Source organism: Peromyscus californicus, unplaced genomic scaffold (assembly GCF_007827085.1).
Source record: "Peromyscus californicus insignis strain IS unplaced genomic scaffold, ASM782708v3 Scaffold_6__1_contigs__length_162567912, whole genome shotgun sequence".
Classification (NCBI taxonomy): Eukaryota; Metazoa; Chordata; class Mammalia; order Rodentia; family Cricetidae; genus Peromyscus; species Peromyscus californicus.
In genome coordinates, this window is record NW_026294584.1 from 121,278,688 (window position 1) to 121,293,031 (window position 14,344).

Sequence of the window (14,344 nt, forward strand, 5' to 3'; positions counted from 1 at the left end):
CTAGGCTCATGTGGCCCTGTCACTCACAAGTTCCATAGTAAGTATAGACAATAATGATACTAAACTCATAATTTATATGTAATTGTAGTTCATCTTTTATAAACCATTGCAAGGCAGCGGCCAAGGAAGAAGTCATTGTTATTCTACCCCAGTGGGTACCACCACATGACTTATGACCCCATATGACATACTTGAATCAGAAAAAAATCTGAAATCCAAAATGGGGTTTTAGATCCAATGATTCAGACAGAAGGAATAAAATGAAGAAATGAATCTTTCTATACTCATTATTAGGAGGATTTATACTGGGTAGGTAGGTTAAAATACTCTGTTGAATAACATCTGCTACTTTATTATCACAGTGGTATTTTATATCACTCATTATTTACTTGCAACTAGTTATTTATTTCTTCCAGTTATGACCTTTGGGCTATAAATGTCTTCTCTCTCCTCCTTGTAGAACTAGAAGTTTTCCCCAAAAGAATGATAATCAGCCCTTTATCAATATTTGCAAAGAGATATGAACTCAAAATAATCGGTTTAAGAATGTCTTTTTATATTGTACTTATATATACATATACACATATACACATACACATATATATATATATATATATATAATGTGTGCATAGAAGAATTGAGTCTGGCAATCCTAACAGTTGGAAGTTTGTCACTTAAGAATAGAGTGTTTGGCCAGGCGGTGGTGGTGCACGCCTTTAATCCCAGCACTCGGGAGGCAGAGGCAGGTGGATCTTTGTGAGTTTGAGGCCAGCCTGGTCTACAGAGTGAGATCCAGGAAAGGCGCAAAGCTACACAGAGAAACCCTGTCTCAAAAAACCAAAAAAAAAAAAGAATAGAGTGTTTGAAGTTCTAACTTCAGGACCAGCTTATACTGAATCTGGGGACTATAACTCTAAAAATCAGAGTGAGGGGGCAGAGAATCTGCATGTGTGTGTGTGTGTGTGTGTGTGTGTGTGTGTGTGTGTGTGTGTGTGTGTGTATGTGTGTGATACCAATATATATAAATATATAGAGAGAAGTATAATTGCATAAAATAGGTTTGTGAAATGAGTATTGTATCAGAAATAAGAGTTTGTATCATAACAACGATGCTTAACTACAGGGGTTCATACAAACTTCAGTTTCTTCACCTAAGTTGTTAATGCCTAGTAGATCCTTCCAGAATGATAGAAGTGTTCCTTATGTGTGTTTTGCAGTGTTGTATGTAGTTATTGAGTACTCAAAAACTGACTAGTGTTATCAGAGGAACTAAATTGCACATTTAATTTTGGTTATTCCAAGTCTCAATAGATACACATGGGAAGTGTCTGCTTTATTGGACAATCTAGCAAATGGAATCCAGGAGTAAGGAACAATATTGCTAAAAGATTGTAGTATCAGCTTAGCAGAATTTCCCTGTTATAGATGCAATCCAGGACATTTCTCAGCACAACTACCTTATTGGAAAGTGGGGCAGTCTCCCTTGATATTTTAGGGCTATAAAGCTTAAATGTGTTTTCCTTCATTTCTCCCAACAGATCTTGAAAACTTTAAGACAAGAACAAGAAGCACAGTGTCGGTCCGTCGAGGTCAGGGAATGGTACTCCTGTGCGGCCCGCCACCCCATTCTGGAGGTACCTAGAAACATGTCCATGTGTGCACACTTCACTGGCTGATATTTTTCTTGCAGAATGTTTTCCCTCTTGACACCAGCTGAGGGAACAGTGTCATTTATAGAGATTCCCATAGTCCTTCTATGTACAGAGATGTTGTGAATGTCTCCCATAATTAGGATAGGAAAATATCAGATTGTACAAATGTCCCATCCCACTGTGTGCCTGGCACAAAGGAATAGATGCCCAAGTTGGTAAAAGTCAGATTCCTCTTGCTTGGTCAGACAATGTAGATAAGTTATCAGTATCTGTTCCATCTCTATAGGGTTAAAAGGAAAAGATGATGCTTAGTTATTTTATCCCATTCAGGGTCTGCGAAAGGATCTATAAACTGTCCCCATTATGTTCCTGACATGAAGTATGTATGTTTTGATTTTCTACACCAACAACCAATTCCCTAGTACTCTGGATACCAGCTGACTATGCACTGATTCAGCTTCATCCTGATGCCACTGCCTAGAGTTAGCATCAACCCCACAGAGAAAAGGCTCATATCCAAATGGCTACTCTACCTCCAGGGCCAGGAACAACTAACATCCTCATCACCAGTGCTTCTGACCAGCTACTACTAAGTCAGGTTTAATAATTTGCTGAAACAGCTAATAGAACTAAGGGGAAACAGTTCACATGCTATTTTGTTTAATCATAACAAGGGGCAAAGGACACTGAAAAATCAAGTGTTTTAAACACTCACCTCATGCCCTGAGAAATACCAAGCAATAGTTATAGAACATTCTGGGTTAAGTAGTAATGTATATTAGAATTTCACAAGGGATTTTTGTGTTAATTTTTGGTATGTGTTTATTTTGCTTGAGCATATGTATGCATACCATAAATGGACCTAGTGCCTGAGATCAAAAGAGGGCATTGGATCCCCAGAACTGGAATTACAAATTGTTTTGAGCTACTTTATGGGTTCTGGGAATCAAACCTGAGTACCCTGCAAGAGCAGCCAGTGCTCTTAACAGCTGAACTTTCTATCCAGACCCTTAACAAAAGTTTTCGGCAACAAACTTGATAAGATCAGGGGCTGACGAGTTGGCTAAGCAGTTAAGATGCCCTTACAGAGAACACGTGTTTGATTTCTAGCGCCCACATCGTGGCTTATAGTCCTCTGTAACTCCAGTTCTAGATGATCTGAACCCTCTTCTGGCTTCCTCAGGAACCAGACATATGTGTGATATACATACATACATGTAGACAAAACACTCATACATGTAAAACTAAAATAAATAAATTATTTTTCTCAAAGATTAATAATCTCTATTGTTGGCAGAGATTTTTATCAGGACTGCTAGCTACCCAATAAACAACATGGAGACTTATTATTAATTATAAATATTTGGCTGATATCTTAGTCTTGTTACTAACTAGCTCTTACATCTTAAATTAACCCATGTTTCTTATCTACATTCTAACACATGGCAGTATCTTTTTTCAGCACGGCAAGTTCATCTTGCTTCTCACCAAGTCTCCTAATGACTCCACCCTTCTTCATTCCCATGCTTTCTTTTTCCTTGTCCTCAAGTCCTGCCTAACCTCTTCCTGACTAGCTATTGCCCATTAGCTCTTTATTAAACCAATGAGAGCAACACATCTTCATAGTGTACAAAAAGACTATTCCACAGCACTCTACTCCTAGTAAAGAGATCTGATTTAGTTTGGTATCTATAATCATGATCGCATAAATTTTCTGTTTGAAATTCATGACTGAAAGAGCAAACATTTAAACTTGCTGTTTGAAACTACTGTTTTTGTCTTGTATTTAAAATTGTGTATGTATGAGATAGGCTGTGTGTGTGTGTGTGTGTGTGTGTGTGTGTGTGTGTGTGTGTGTGTGTGTGTGGTGTATAAGGCCATAGTTAACCTTGGAGGGCATTCGTCGGGAGCTACCCACGTTAATGTGTTTGGATTGTTTTGTTTAGTTTTGTTTTGTTTTGAGACAGTTTCTCTTGTGTCTGGAGATTTTCAGACAAGCTGGGTTCACTGGCCCATGAGTCCCAGACATCCACATGTCTTTTCCTCCCCAGCAATGGGACAAGGATACACACCATCGCAGAGTTTTTTACATGGTTTTGGAGCTCACACTCAGATTTTCTAGCTTGTTTGAAGAGCAGTTTACTGACCGAGCCATGTCCTTACCTCTGTAACTTCCTTTCTAATCTAATGCTACAGTTAACATTTCCAGCAGAACTAAGAACAATTAGTAAGACAGCTCTAAAGCTTGCACTCCCAGCACGAGCACACGGCTTATAAAGCAGTAGGAAAGGAAAGCAACCAGTGAAGTCTGCCTGGGACATGGGATTGTTAGGGTTTCTGGGGTATGTGTTTTTGGAAAGGGATGTATTCCTTTGTAACACAAATTGCTAAATGGTCTTATTAATTAAAAAAAAAAACTGGAACCAAATATTGGGGTGAAAGCTGAAAAATCAGAGAAGCAGAACAAGCCACAGCCAACCTCACCTCAGCCGAAGAATCATCAGACTGAAAACCTCTGAGTCCTCACCCCTGAGGGTCTCAGTTGAACTGCTCTTTAGTTCCTGTCTCCTCACACCTTATATACCATTCTCCACCCAGCCATCACTTCCTGAGATTAAAGGCATGTGTGCTTTCCAAGCAAAGGCATAAGATCTCAAGTGCTGGGGTTAAAGGCCTGTGCCACCACCGCCTGACTGTGTTCCTAGTGTGGCCTTGAACTCACAGAGATATGGATCTCTGCCTCCCAAGTGATAGGATTAAGGGTGTATGCCACCACTGTCTGGCCTCTATGTCTAACCTAGTGACTGGCTCTGTCCTCTGATCCTCAGATAAGTTTATTAGGGTACACAGTATATCACCACATTTCTAAATAATTCATTTCCTTACAAATGACTATCAGAAGCACTACACTCACCGATATGAGGGCTGCTCCTGGTTCTAATTAAAAATCATTATTTTAAATTGTACAAATATTTTGATATTTCTAGGCCTCACTCTTCCTGTCTTATAAGGGAAGAACTTACAACAAATCTCTCAGGTCCCTTTTAGTCACATTATTCCATAATTGCAACTCAATAAATGCTAATGAATGTCTTTATTAAGTGTGTTTGCATTATTGAAGGTCTGTCCTCCATAAAGGAAACCAGTTAACCATAGAAATGTGTTTTGATTTGGGTGAAATTTGTTCAGGTTAGCTCTTATGACTATGAAAGCTGATTAAAATAAAGATTAGGGTTTTGCTAATTTCTTCTATGCACATCTTCACAGTATTAAGCTTCCGTAACACAACATTGACTCCGACAATTTATCTTAGAGGTGTATTTTCAAAGTACCTCTCTTCCCTGGTGCAAAGATAGCACTAAGAAAGACACAATATGATGAAGTGAGGAGGCTGTGTTGCCTGATGATGAGGTGCCTAACTCCTTCCCTCTTCCCACAGAGAATGTTATTAAAAATTGCCAGAGACTTCTGAAATGTGCCTGTCTCCATTGGCAGCAGTCAGCATCTCTGAAATCTACCGCCTTGAGCTGTTCTGACATTCTTGACAGTCTTGATGGTGAAAGACAAGGAAATAAATATTCTCATTATGGGCTCTATTAGAAGCCATGCACACAGTAACGCTGTGAGCAAGACAGACGTAGGCCAGAAATTTTCAAGAAAACAACAAAGAGGATCTTGAAGGTTGTAAGAGAGCATGTCAGACATCTATCTGTTTTGTCCAGTAGAGTTAATGATTAGCTGATGAAATCTCCCCTCTATTCAGATACCTCCAATGCAGACTGGAGTTACAATTTTTTTCATGCTTTTTTGCAGCCTGGATACTACCTAAAAGCTGGCAGAATCACCAAAAGCTACTGGACCTACTGAGCATTTTAGACTTAGCATATGGCATCCTAGTTTCAATTGTAGCATATCACGCAGGGCGAAGGAAATGACTCAGCCTCTTACTGTACCAGTGGGATACTCAGTAATGCCATGAAATTCACTGTAAGGGATACTGCTCACCCTCTTTCAAAAAGTGTGCATTGTCAGACCTTCAGAAGGTAACACAGAAATGAGCTGCAGATAATCTGTCTTGAGAAGCATATACTTTTACTGTTCTGTCAGTCAGTGTAGTAGTATTACTGTCATCTCAATATATGCATATATATGTCTAACTTTATATATATATTATATATATATATAGGTTCATATGTAAGTCATTACATAGGTATTTCCCATTAAATAGGGACACAGGGACAGAAAAGAAATAAGTCTGATGGATTCTGCTTGTCCTTAGGTGCTCTTTTGTATTAGAAACAGACATCACTGGATTCTGGAATGTTCCCTTTAATTCTGCCACCCCCTGTGTCGTTTGGCACCAGGTATTCATGACCTTTAGCCAAGCTCTCGTTAAATAGGATTAAAATGAGGTGTTTTGTGATGTTTCCTTCTGATGTAATTAAGTCCCCAGGTTATTCATCATTGAAATTCATCAACTATTTGTTGAGAGAGATTTGAGTCTTTTTTTTTTTTGAGACCAAGATCCTTGCTACTCAAAAGCAGCAGCAGCGATCTCACCTGGGAATTTATAATAAGGGCAAAGTCTCAAATCCCACGCAGGGCCAGTTGAACCAAATCTTGCTCTTAATAAGGTCTCCCACTGTTCACATGCACACTGAAGTTTGAGAAACCCAGAGCTGCTTCTCTGGTTCCCACACACACCTTACCTCTATGGCCAAGCATAGACAGGTTGCTTTAGACTCATCTAGGAAATCTCTTATGGCTCAGAGTGTCCAACCATTTCTCAAGGATAGTCTGATGTCATAGAACTGGGGTTGGGTCCCCCAGTATATCATTGTCTAAAACTAGTTGGCTCTGAGGCAGCACTAGATACGAGATCCAGTCACTTTGATCTTGTTCTCCAAAACCATTGTAGGGCCAGCCAGCCTTGCTGGGATGGAATCCTTTGATTCCACATCATCCAAGCTGAATTGCTGACATTCCTCCTATGAAAAATATATGTAGGGCTGGACAGGTGGCTCAATGGGTAAAGTGATTCCTGTGTAAGCCTGAGGCCCTAAACTTCAATCTCCAGCACCCACATAAAAGTAGGGCACAGTGGTATGTGTCAGAGACAGGTGGATCTGGGGGGCTCACTGGCCAGCCAGTTTAGCCAAATGGAGAGTTTCAGGTTCATTAAGAGATGATGACTGAAAACATAAGGTGGAAAATGATGGAAGAAGCCACTTGAAGTCAACCTGTGGTCTCCTTCTGAATGGGCATCCATGGAAAAACACACATGCTTATGCCACACACATTATTTTTAAGACTGTAAAATAAAGTATGTATATATGTAATCGCCTTAGATTTTGTCTTTGCCTTCAGGCATTCCTTTGGCTGTAGACAAGGAAAATTAATACCTAAGACTATCATTTCCAAGTTATTCATTCATCTTCAGTAGTGTTTTATGACTGGCCATCTCTCACTGAACTACTGTCAATAAAAATCTGGCTTCCTAGAGTCTAAAAAAGAAGCAAAATAAGCTAATTGTGGCACTAGAGTTGCTTTCATTTTAAAGACACTAGCTAGAATTTTCTTGGTTAGATCTTTTCAGAGCACACCTCCAAAAATACTTAGATCCCATTCGCAGACATCAGACACATGGACCTTTCAAGACACCATCTGTGGAGTTCTTCATGGTGTTTATACTGCTTTTACATTCTATATTCTCTTGATGCTCAATCTAGAAGAAGTAAAGCACATGCATTTTATGAATAAGAAGACTAAAACAATGAAATTATGTGGGGCACACAGTAGTCAATGCCCTACTGTAGACTAGGACACATCACCTTTTTACAGATGGTAAAATGGAAATATGTGTTGTTCTGTCCATGCTAGGAATCACTGGACTCTACCCCGTCATTTAAATCCAAATTTCTTGGAGACACAGATCCTCTCTGGCATCCTGAGTAATTTTTTAAAGTCCCATACATGATATAATACACAGCCAGGCTAGAAAACTGATGTCTGTGTATTACAAAAGTAACATCTGACCCAGGAAAACCTTTCTGGTGTAAGCCTCTCCAGGATTCTGTCAGTTCTCCTTGATCTGGGCATATCCACATGGATTATACTCAGAGTTCTAAAAGAATCAGCATGCCTTCCCACACTGTGGCTATTTCAACTGGACTGTTCTATAATCACTAAAGGACAGAATAAAGATGGAAAAGTAGGGCACCCATGTTGTAGCCCTAGCTCTTTCCTATTGCCCTACTGTGGTCTTAGGCTGATTATATAATTTCTCTGAGCTATATTTCCTCATTTTAGCTTCTGGTACTATCCTCTCATACCTACTCAGCTTTCAGCACTAATACACCATCCCCAGGATTAGATTCATCCAGTTATGTGCTCAGTTCAAGCTAGGCTGACATGTTTCTGAGCCAGGAGTAATCTTACTGTGCTAAAATGTAATATCCTCTGAACCCAGAATAATCACAAAGACATCTACATTGTAGTCAAACTGCCTGACTCTCCACTTTATACCTCATTCCCACTGCCTTTCCCATGCCTGATCCTATTACCTGACAATTCTTTATAACTTTAGATTATCAAGTACAGCTTTATTTGCTTCAATTATCAACACAATCTATTTTCAGATTACCTCTTGTCTTCATGTCTTACCCAATGATATACTACTGTATTTTATCTCATTTTCTTGGTGTGTGTGTGTGTGTGTGTGTGTGTGTGTGTGTGTGTGTGTGTGTCTCACTTATGTGTACATGTGTCTGTGTGGAGGTCATGGAAAGACATGGGTATCCTGTTTCATCACTTTTTGCCTTATTCCTTTGAGACAGGGTCTCTCACCGAATGAAGCTAGGCTGGTGGCATGCAAGCCAAAATGATCTTCCTGTCTTTGCCACCACTAGTGTCTGAGTTATACAAGAATGGCCATGCCCAGCTTTTTATGCAGATGCTGAGATCCTGAAAAAGGTCATCATACTTGGGCAACAAGATCTGGCAGCTGTTGTTTCATCTCCCTACCCTAGATCCCAATTTAGTTCCAATCTAAAACTTGAACCATAATACCCTGTCTTTTGACTGCAGTATTATTGATACCTAAGATATCTACTTATTGATCCTCATTTATTGAATCATACCACACATTAACATAAGTCTAACTGAATCTTGGATTTGATGCCCTGTGATTTGAACAACTGACTATATTTCTCAGAAAGAAGTCCTTCCACTTCCACCTTATTCCCTCTTCTTTCTCTCAGTCAATTTACAGGCTCTTTTTCCCATAACTTGACTTGAAGCAGGGCTCTCATTCATCATACAATATTAAGGCAGCAGAATGGAATTCACATTTGACCTATAAACTCAAATATTAGTAGAGTAGAGAGATACAAAAAAACATGGTATTAATTCACCCAACTAAAACTTAGAAACACAATTTTATTAACTTTGTCATTTTCATTTGCTTAAGCATGAAATCAATAAACTACTTTTAAAAATATATATGAGTCTTGACTTACTCTCATGAAGCAACTCATAAGCAGGCATATACTTTTCAGCTAAGTCTCATGAGTGATTCATCTAGGGTTTACATCCATTATTAACAAAGTGGTTTGCTCTGTTGTGGCTTTATTAAAATGCTGACTTAGCCATTTCTTTTAGATTTGAAAATTGCTCTCTCAGACTCAAAATGACAGTTGAGTTAAACTCTGCCATAGTTGTCAGGAGGGTTAAGGTCAGTGCACTCTGTTATGTTTGTATTCTCTATTCACTGTGTCTAAATTCTGTTTCATTTAGGGGAAAAAACAGGCATGTGGACATAAGAGGAGCCAAGGGTGCGTGTGTGTGTGTGTGTATGTGTGTGTGTGTGTGTGTGTGTGTGTGTGTGTGTGTGTGTGTGTGTGTGTTACTAGAAATTATACCTAACTCTTTTCACATGCTAGGCAACCTGTTCTGCCATGGAGTTATATCCCCAACTTCAGAGATATTTTAAATAATTTAAAATATTTTGAATAATGTTGAATTATTTTTAAATATACTAAAGAATATTGTCTTCCATTTATTTTATGTCATTTGAAATTGAGCAAAATGTGAGAAGATTTTTAAATGATTATGATGCTAACAATTAGTTGATGTTGTGAAAGATGTAAGGAAACCACACAAAGTATTGAATTATGTTCTTTTTCTGGTCGTAATGAAATCAAAGTTAAATGTGTGTGTAGGCCAGAATATAGGAAGGCTCCACAATCTTCTTTGTCTCAGTCAATGTTCATTTGAGTGTGTGTGTGTGTGTGTGTGTGTGTGTGTGTGTGTGTGTGTAGAAAGGGGGTATGTACCCATAATCAGTTTTGAAAACATTTAAATTACAAGTGTTTAAATAATGACCTTAAGATCATGATCCTTTGTTGTTTGTCCACCCTCTAAGGCATCTTTCTTTGATCTCTATTTCATGTCACCTGAAAAGTGATTCCTTGAGAGATGGCTTAATGCCTGAAAAAAGTTTAAAGCCACAGCTGGCCAATAAGTTAAGGTAGAGTCATTGGGGATGAATGATCCAAAAGAAGTTCCTTCATCATGGACAAAGGATGGGTTCTTGTCATGTGGACTCAGACCCCTAAGTATGGTGTTGCGATATTACTACAGTAGCATTGCCCAAGGAGGTGGAGTTCAATCAAACCTGGGTAAAACTGCTGTTAACAGTATAATCCCTTTGGAATATGTATCCTCTCCTCATTTCTAGTTCTTAATAAAAGAATCTTATATATTCTCTTAAAGAGATAGGCATCCTAATTCAGCAACGTAAACATTTAGTCATAAGAAAGACGCATATCATCATTGACATAAAGTATCTTTAAAGATTGATGTTAAGTAGTCTTTCTTTTTTTCTTTTTTTTTTGGTTTTTCGAGGCAGGTTTTCTCTGTGCAGTTTTGGCACCTTTCCTGGAACTCACTCTGTAGACCAGGCTGGCCTCGAACTCACAGAGATCCACCTGCCTCTGCCTCCTGAGTGCTGGGATTAAAGGCGTGCACCACTACCACCCAGCGATGTTAAGTAACCTTAAGGAAATCTTGACTGATGCTCCTTAAGTCTGGTATGTTTATGTCAACAATATGAATTTGGGCTCCTTTATTTGAAATATAATCACCAATTCCAACCTTTCTTCTGCTACTTTGTCAATTAGAGAGGCCAGAGAATTTTAGAGATTTCATCAATATGTCATAAATTTGAACAGTTTGCAAATGCATGCTCTTCTGTGTTTATTAAGTCTCTATTTTCACCTCATCGTTGAATAGAACAAGAAGAAAATAAGAACTGTGTTGCTTAGGGTTGCTTGTTATATATGTTACCTGGCCCAAATGACATGGTAGAGTGTTTCATATTCAGAAAGATGGGCCCCTGGGAGTATCTGTATATCTTCACCATGTGCAGACTCTGTTCTTCTCAGATATGAGGTTGAGTCACTCAAAGACAGAGTCAACAAAAAATAGAGGGGAGGAACAGAGATTTTATAGATCTAGAAGAGTAACTTACATCTTCTCTCTGGAATAAGAAAAGAAAGAAAGAAAAAAGGAAGGAAGGAAGGAAGAAAGAAAGAAAGAAAGAAAGAAAGAAAGAAAGAAAGAAAGAAAGAAAGAAAGAAAGAAAGAAAAGAAAAGAAAAGAAAAGAAAAAAACTTTAGCGATGAATGACCCTGCTGTCGGTTATATCTAAAGCTGGTACCTTGTGTTGTAGGCTACTACTCAAACACTCTCTCTTCTTGGATTTTTCTAACAAACTCTTTTTGATACAACTTGACTGTTTCATGATGATACTTTTGAGTGCCTAGATATCAACAACTGTTCACACAGGTACTATTTAAAAAAAAAAAAGCTTATCAATGTAATAAATATTCTTGGGCCATAGACTAATTCTATATCTTATAGAACTGAGCTTCCAGTTTCCTTATTAACCTGCTAACCTTATTTCTAAGAGATGTCCAAGAGCAACTTCATACTTTGCACCTTCATCTGCTTTTTTGTTCTGATAAGAGAAAGGTGTAAGATCCTTGGGTGAGTACAGCAAGTGTCAAGCTATAGAACGTAGAAATAAACTCATATACCTTAATTGATAATCATTGAATCAATATAGTTTTGTTCAATAGTCTCAGAGGGTAGTTTCCTTGCAAAAATATATTTCAAAAAACTTTTTTCCTACCTTTTTGCTCCTTCTTTGTTTTTTGTAAATTATTCCATGTCTTTCATTGAAAAGAAAACAAGAATTCTATTTAATGAATGATTGCCTCAATTATCCACTTTCTGGTGTTGACAATTACTATGTACTTTACTTATAGGCATGTTTAAAATGTTTTGTGGATATAGATTTAAGCTAAAGTTAGGAATGCCTCAATTGTCTTTTTAGACATAAACCCTCCCCCCCCCACACACACACCAAAAAAAAAAAACCCTCAAAGAGATTATTTCCAGTTGGATTTGTTGAACTACAAGCCCATTGATCAATTAGAAAAGTACCTTACACATTAATACTAAAGGAAAATGGCAATTTATAAAGTAAAATTTTAACTGCAAGGTTGAAGAACCAACAGACTGATCATTTCATGAAGCTCTACTTCACACCAAGGTTTCCTACGTGGAGCTTCTCACCCTAGAAAGCAGCGAGAGATAATAATTGTTTTGAAGCACAGGTGCTAGTTGGGACATGAAGATGTGAAAACATGCTATATTTCCAGGAGAGCTCTACCAGGGATGAGGCAGCAAGAACAGACCAAGTGATCAACACTGATCTTTCAACAACACAAACCTGACTGAGCATCTCTAAATAGCCAGTGTGCATTCACTGCAGGATCTGTGGGAACCATTCTTGTTTTAATGCTTGCTGGAAGTAGACCTTGTGACTCTCAGCTGTAAAAAAAAAAAATACAGAAAGAAAGTACAAAAGAAATGAGCAGTTCTTTGGTTACATTTTCAGCAATAAACTGGCATTGTCAGGTCATTGTATCATGATGTTACAATGAACTACACAGGACAGTGAGCAACTGTTGGCAGGGTTATAGAAGTTCAGAAAAAGTCTCTGGCAAAGTACTCAAAGACTAAGTGTTTTCCATAGTTAAAAGTCTTAAGCTTGTGAATCTTAGGCACAAATAAGAAGTTAACCACTTTTCTTCATTTTAAATTTTGGTCAACACACAAAGAAATAGATTTCAATGTGACATTTTCACATGTAAATATCATTGTATGTTTCATTTTGGGATGTTTTAAAATGTCCTTGTGTTAGTTTTCAGGTGTCTGGGAAGAAAATTATTATTGTAGACAAACTTAAAGACTAAAAAACTATCCATTTGAGCAAGTGATTTTAATATTCATACATAAAAAAATAGATTGACAGCAAATGTGAAAGGTAGTATGAAGTCTTATGATTCTATACAGTGTCTGAATACTTGCTTCCAAAACATTATTTAATTAACTGCCCACATATCGAGGACAAACATAACATTAGAGAACAGTTTTGAGACAGTGTCTTGTAGAAGTAACCATCTTATTAAATAAGAAACCCAGAGCCAATGTAAAGATAAAAGCCCAAGAGGTCAGAGCTAAGAGCCTTACCCTTCCTGCTTCAGCGATCCTCTTCAGTCAAGAGAGAACTACTTCCTGTGTGTTTGTCTTTATATAGACTTTCTGTTCTGCCTTCTCATTGGTTGTAAACTCAACCACATGACCACCTCATCACTGCCTGTCTGTACAGACCTCCAGGTCTTCTATGGTTGGTATTGAGATTAAAGGCGTGTGTCTCCAATGCTGGCTGTATCCTTGACCACACAGAGATCTACCTAGCTCTGCCTACCAAGTGCTGGGATTAAAGGCGTGCACTACAAACACCCAGCTCCGCTATGGCTTACTATTAGCTTTGACCCCCAGGCAACTTTATTTATTAACATACAAATAAAATCACATTTCAGTACAAATAAAATATCACCATAGTGTCTCAATATGTATTCCTGGATGGCCTTGATTTAGCAGTCCTCCAACTTTGGCCTTCTGAGTTAGGACCTAGGGACATGCCAACACAGTTGGCTGCAAACTTAGCTCATTTGAGTTAACCTTTTTGTTTGGGATTTTGGCATATATCTATATGTAGAATGAGTAGAAGATTCCAATAAAGTGTAGTGGTTATAAAGGGACCAGTTCTCCTGGCATTATTAACTATGCCAGGCCTTTAATTCAGAGCCTGATTTGGAGAGTAACCATGACATCTTAGATAAATACTGACTCTTCACAAAACAACATGTTTCCATTTCACACTGAGCTAAGAAAACTCATCCCTTTTCTCACTGAAACATACCCCATTTTTCTCACATTAGTTAGTTGCAGGTTAACACATTATCACAATCTTCACTGTCAAAATGAACCCCTGGAAAAGGGAATATGTCATAATAATACTCCACAGGAATTCATAAATCCATATGGCAGGCACAGCTGGAGAGGTAGTTATAGCTGATAATGTAGTGTTTTAGATGCGATCAAGCATATTCTGTTGGTAGGGCTATAGATGAGCATTTTAACAATATCTGTAAGAGGTTGGAGAGCTGGTTCCACACTAAGAGCACCTGATGCTCTTGTACAGGATCTGGGTTCAGTTTCCAGCACCCACATGGTGATTTGCTACTATGCATAACTTCAGTTTTATGCCCTCCATAGGC

At 38.3% G+C, this 14,344-nt stretch overlaps 1 protein-coding gene across 7 annotated transcripts in view; it reads left to right on the forward strand.

Moving 5' to 3' along the window:
• LOC128099428 (contactin-4) overlaps positions 1 to 14,344 on the forward strand; it is a 1,007,148-nt gene that overhangs the window by 727,962 nt on the left and 264,842 nt on the right. For all 7 annotated transcript variants that reach the window (XM_052721339.1, XM_052721341.1, XM_052721340.1 and 4 more), the window contains one exon: positions 1,539 to 1,634. In XM_052721339.1, the coding sequence (XP_052577299.1) occupies positions 1,539 to 1,634 (96 nt within the window). The remainder of the gene's footprint in view (positions 1 to 1,538; positions 1,635 to 14,344) is intronic.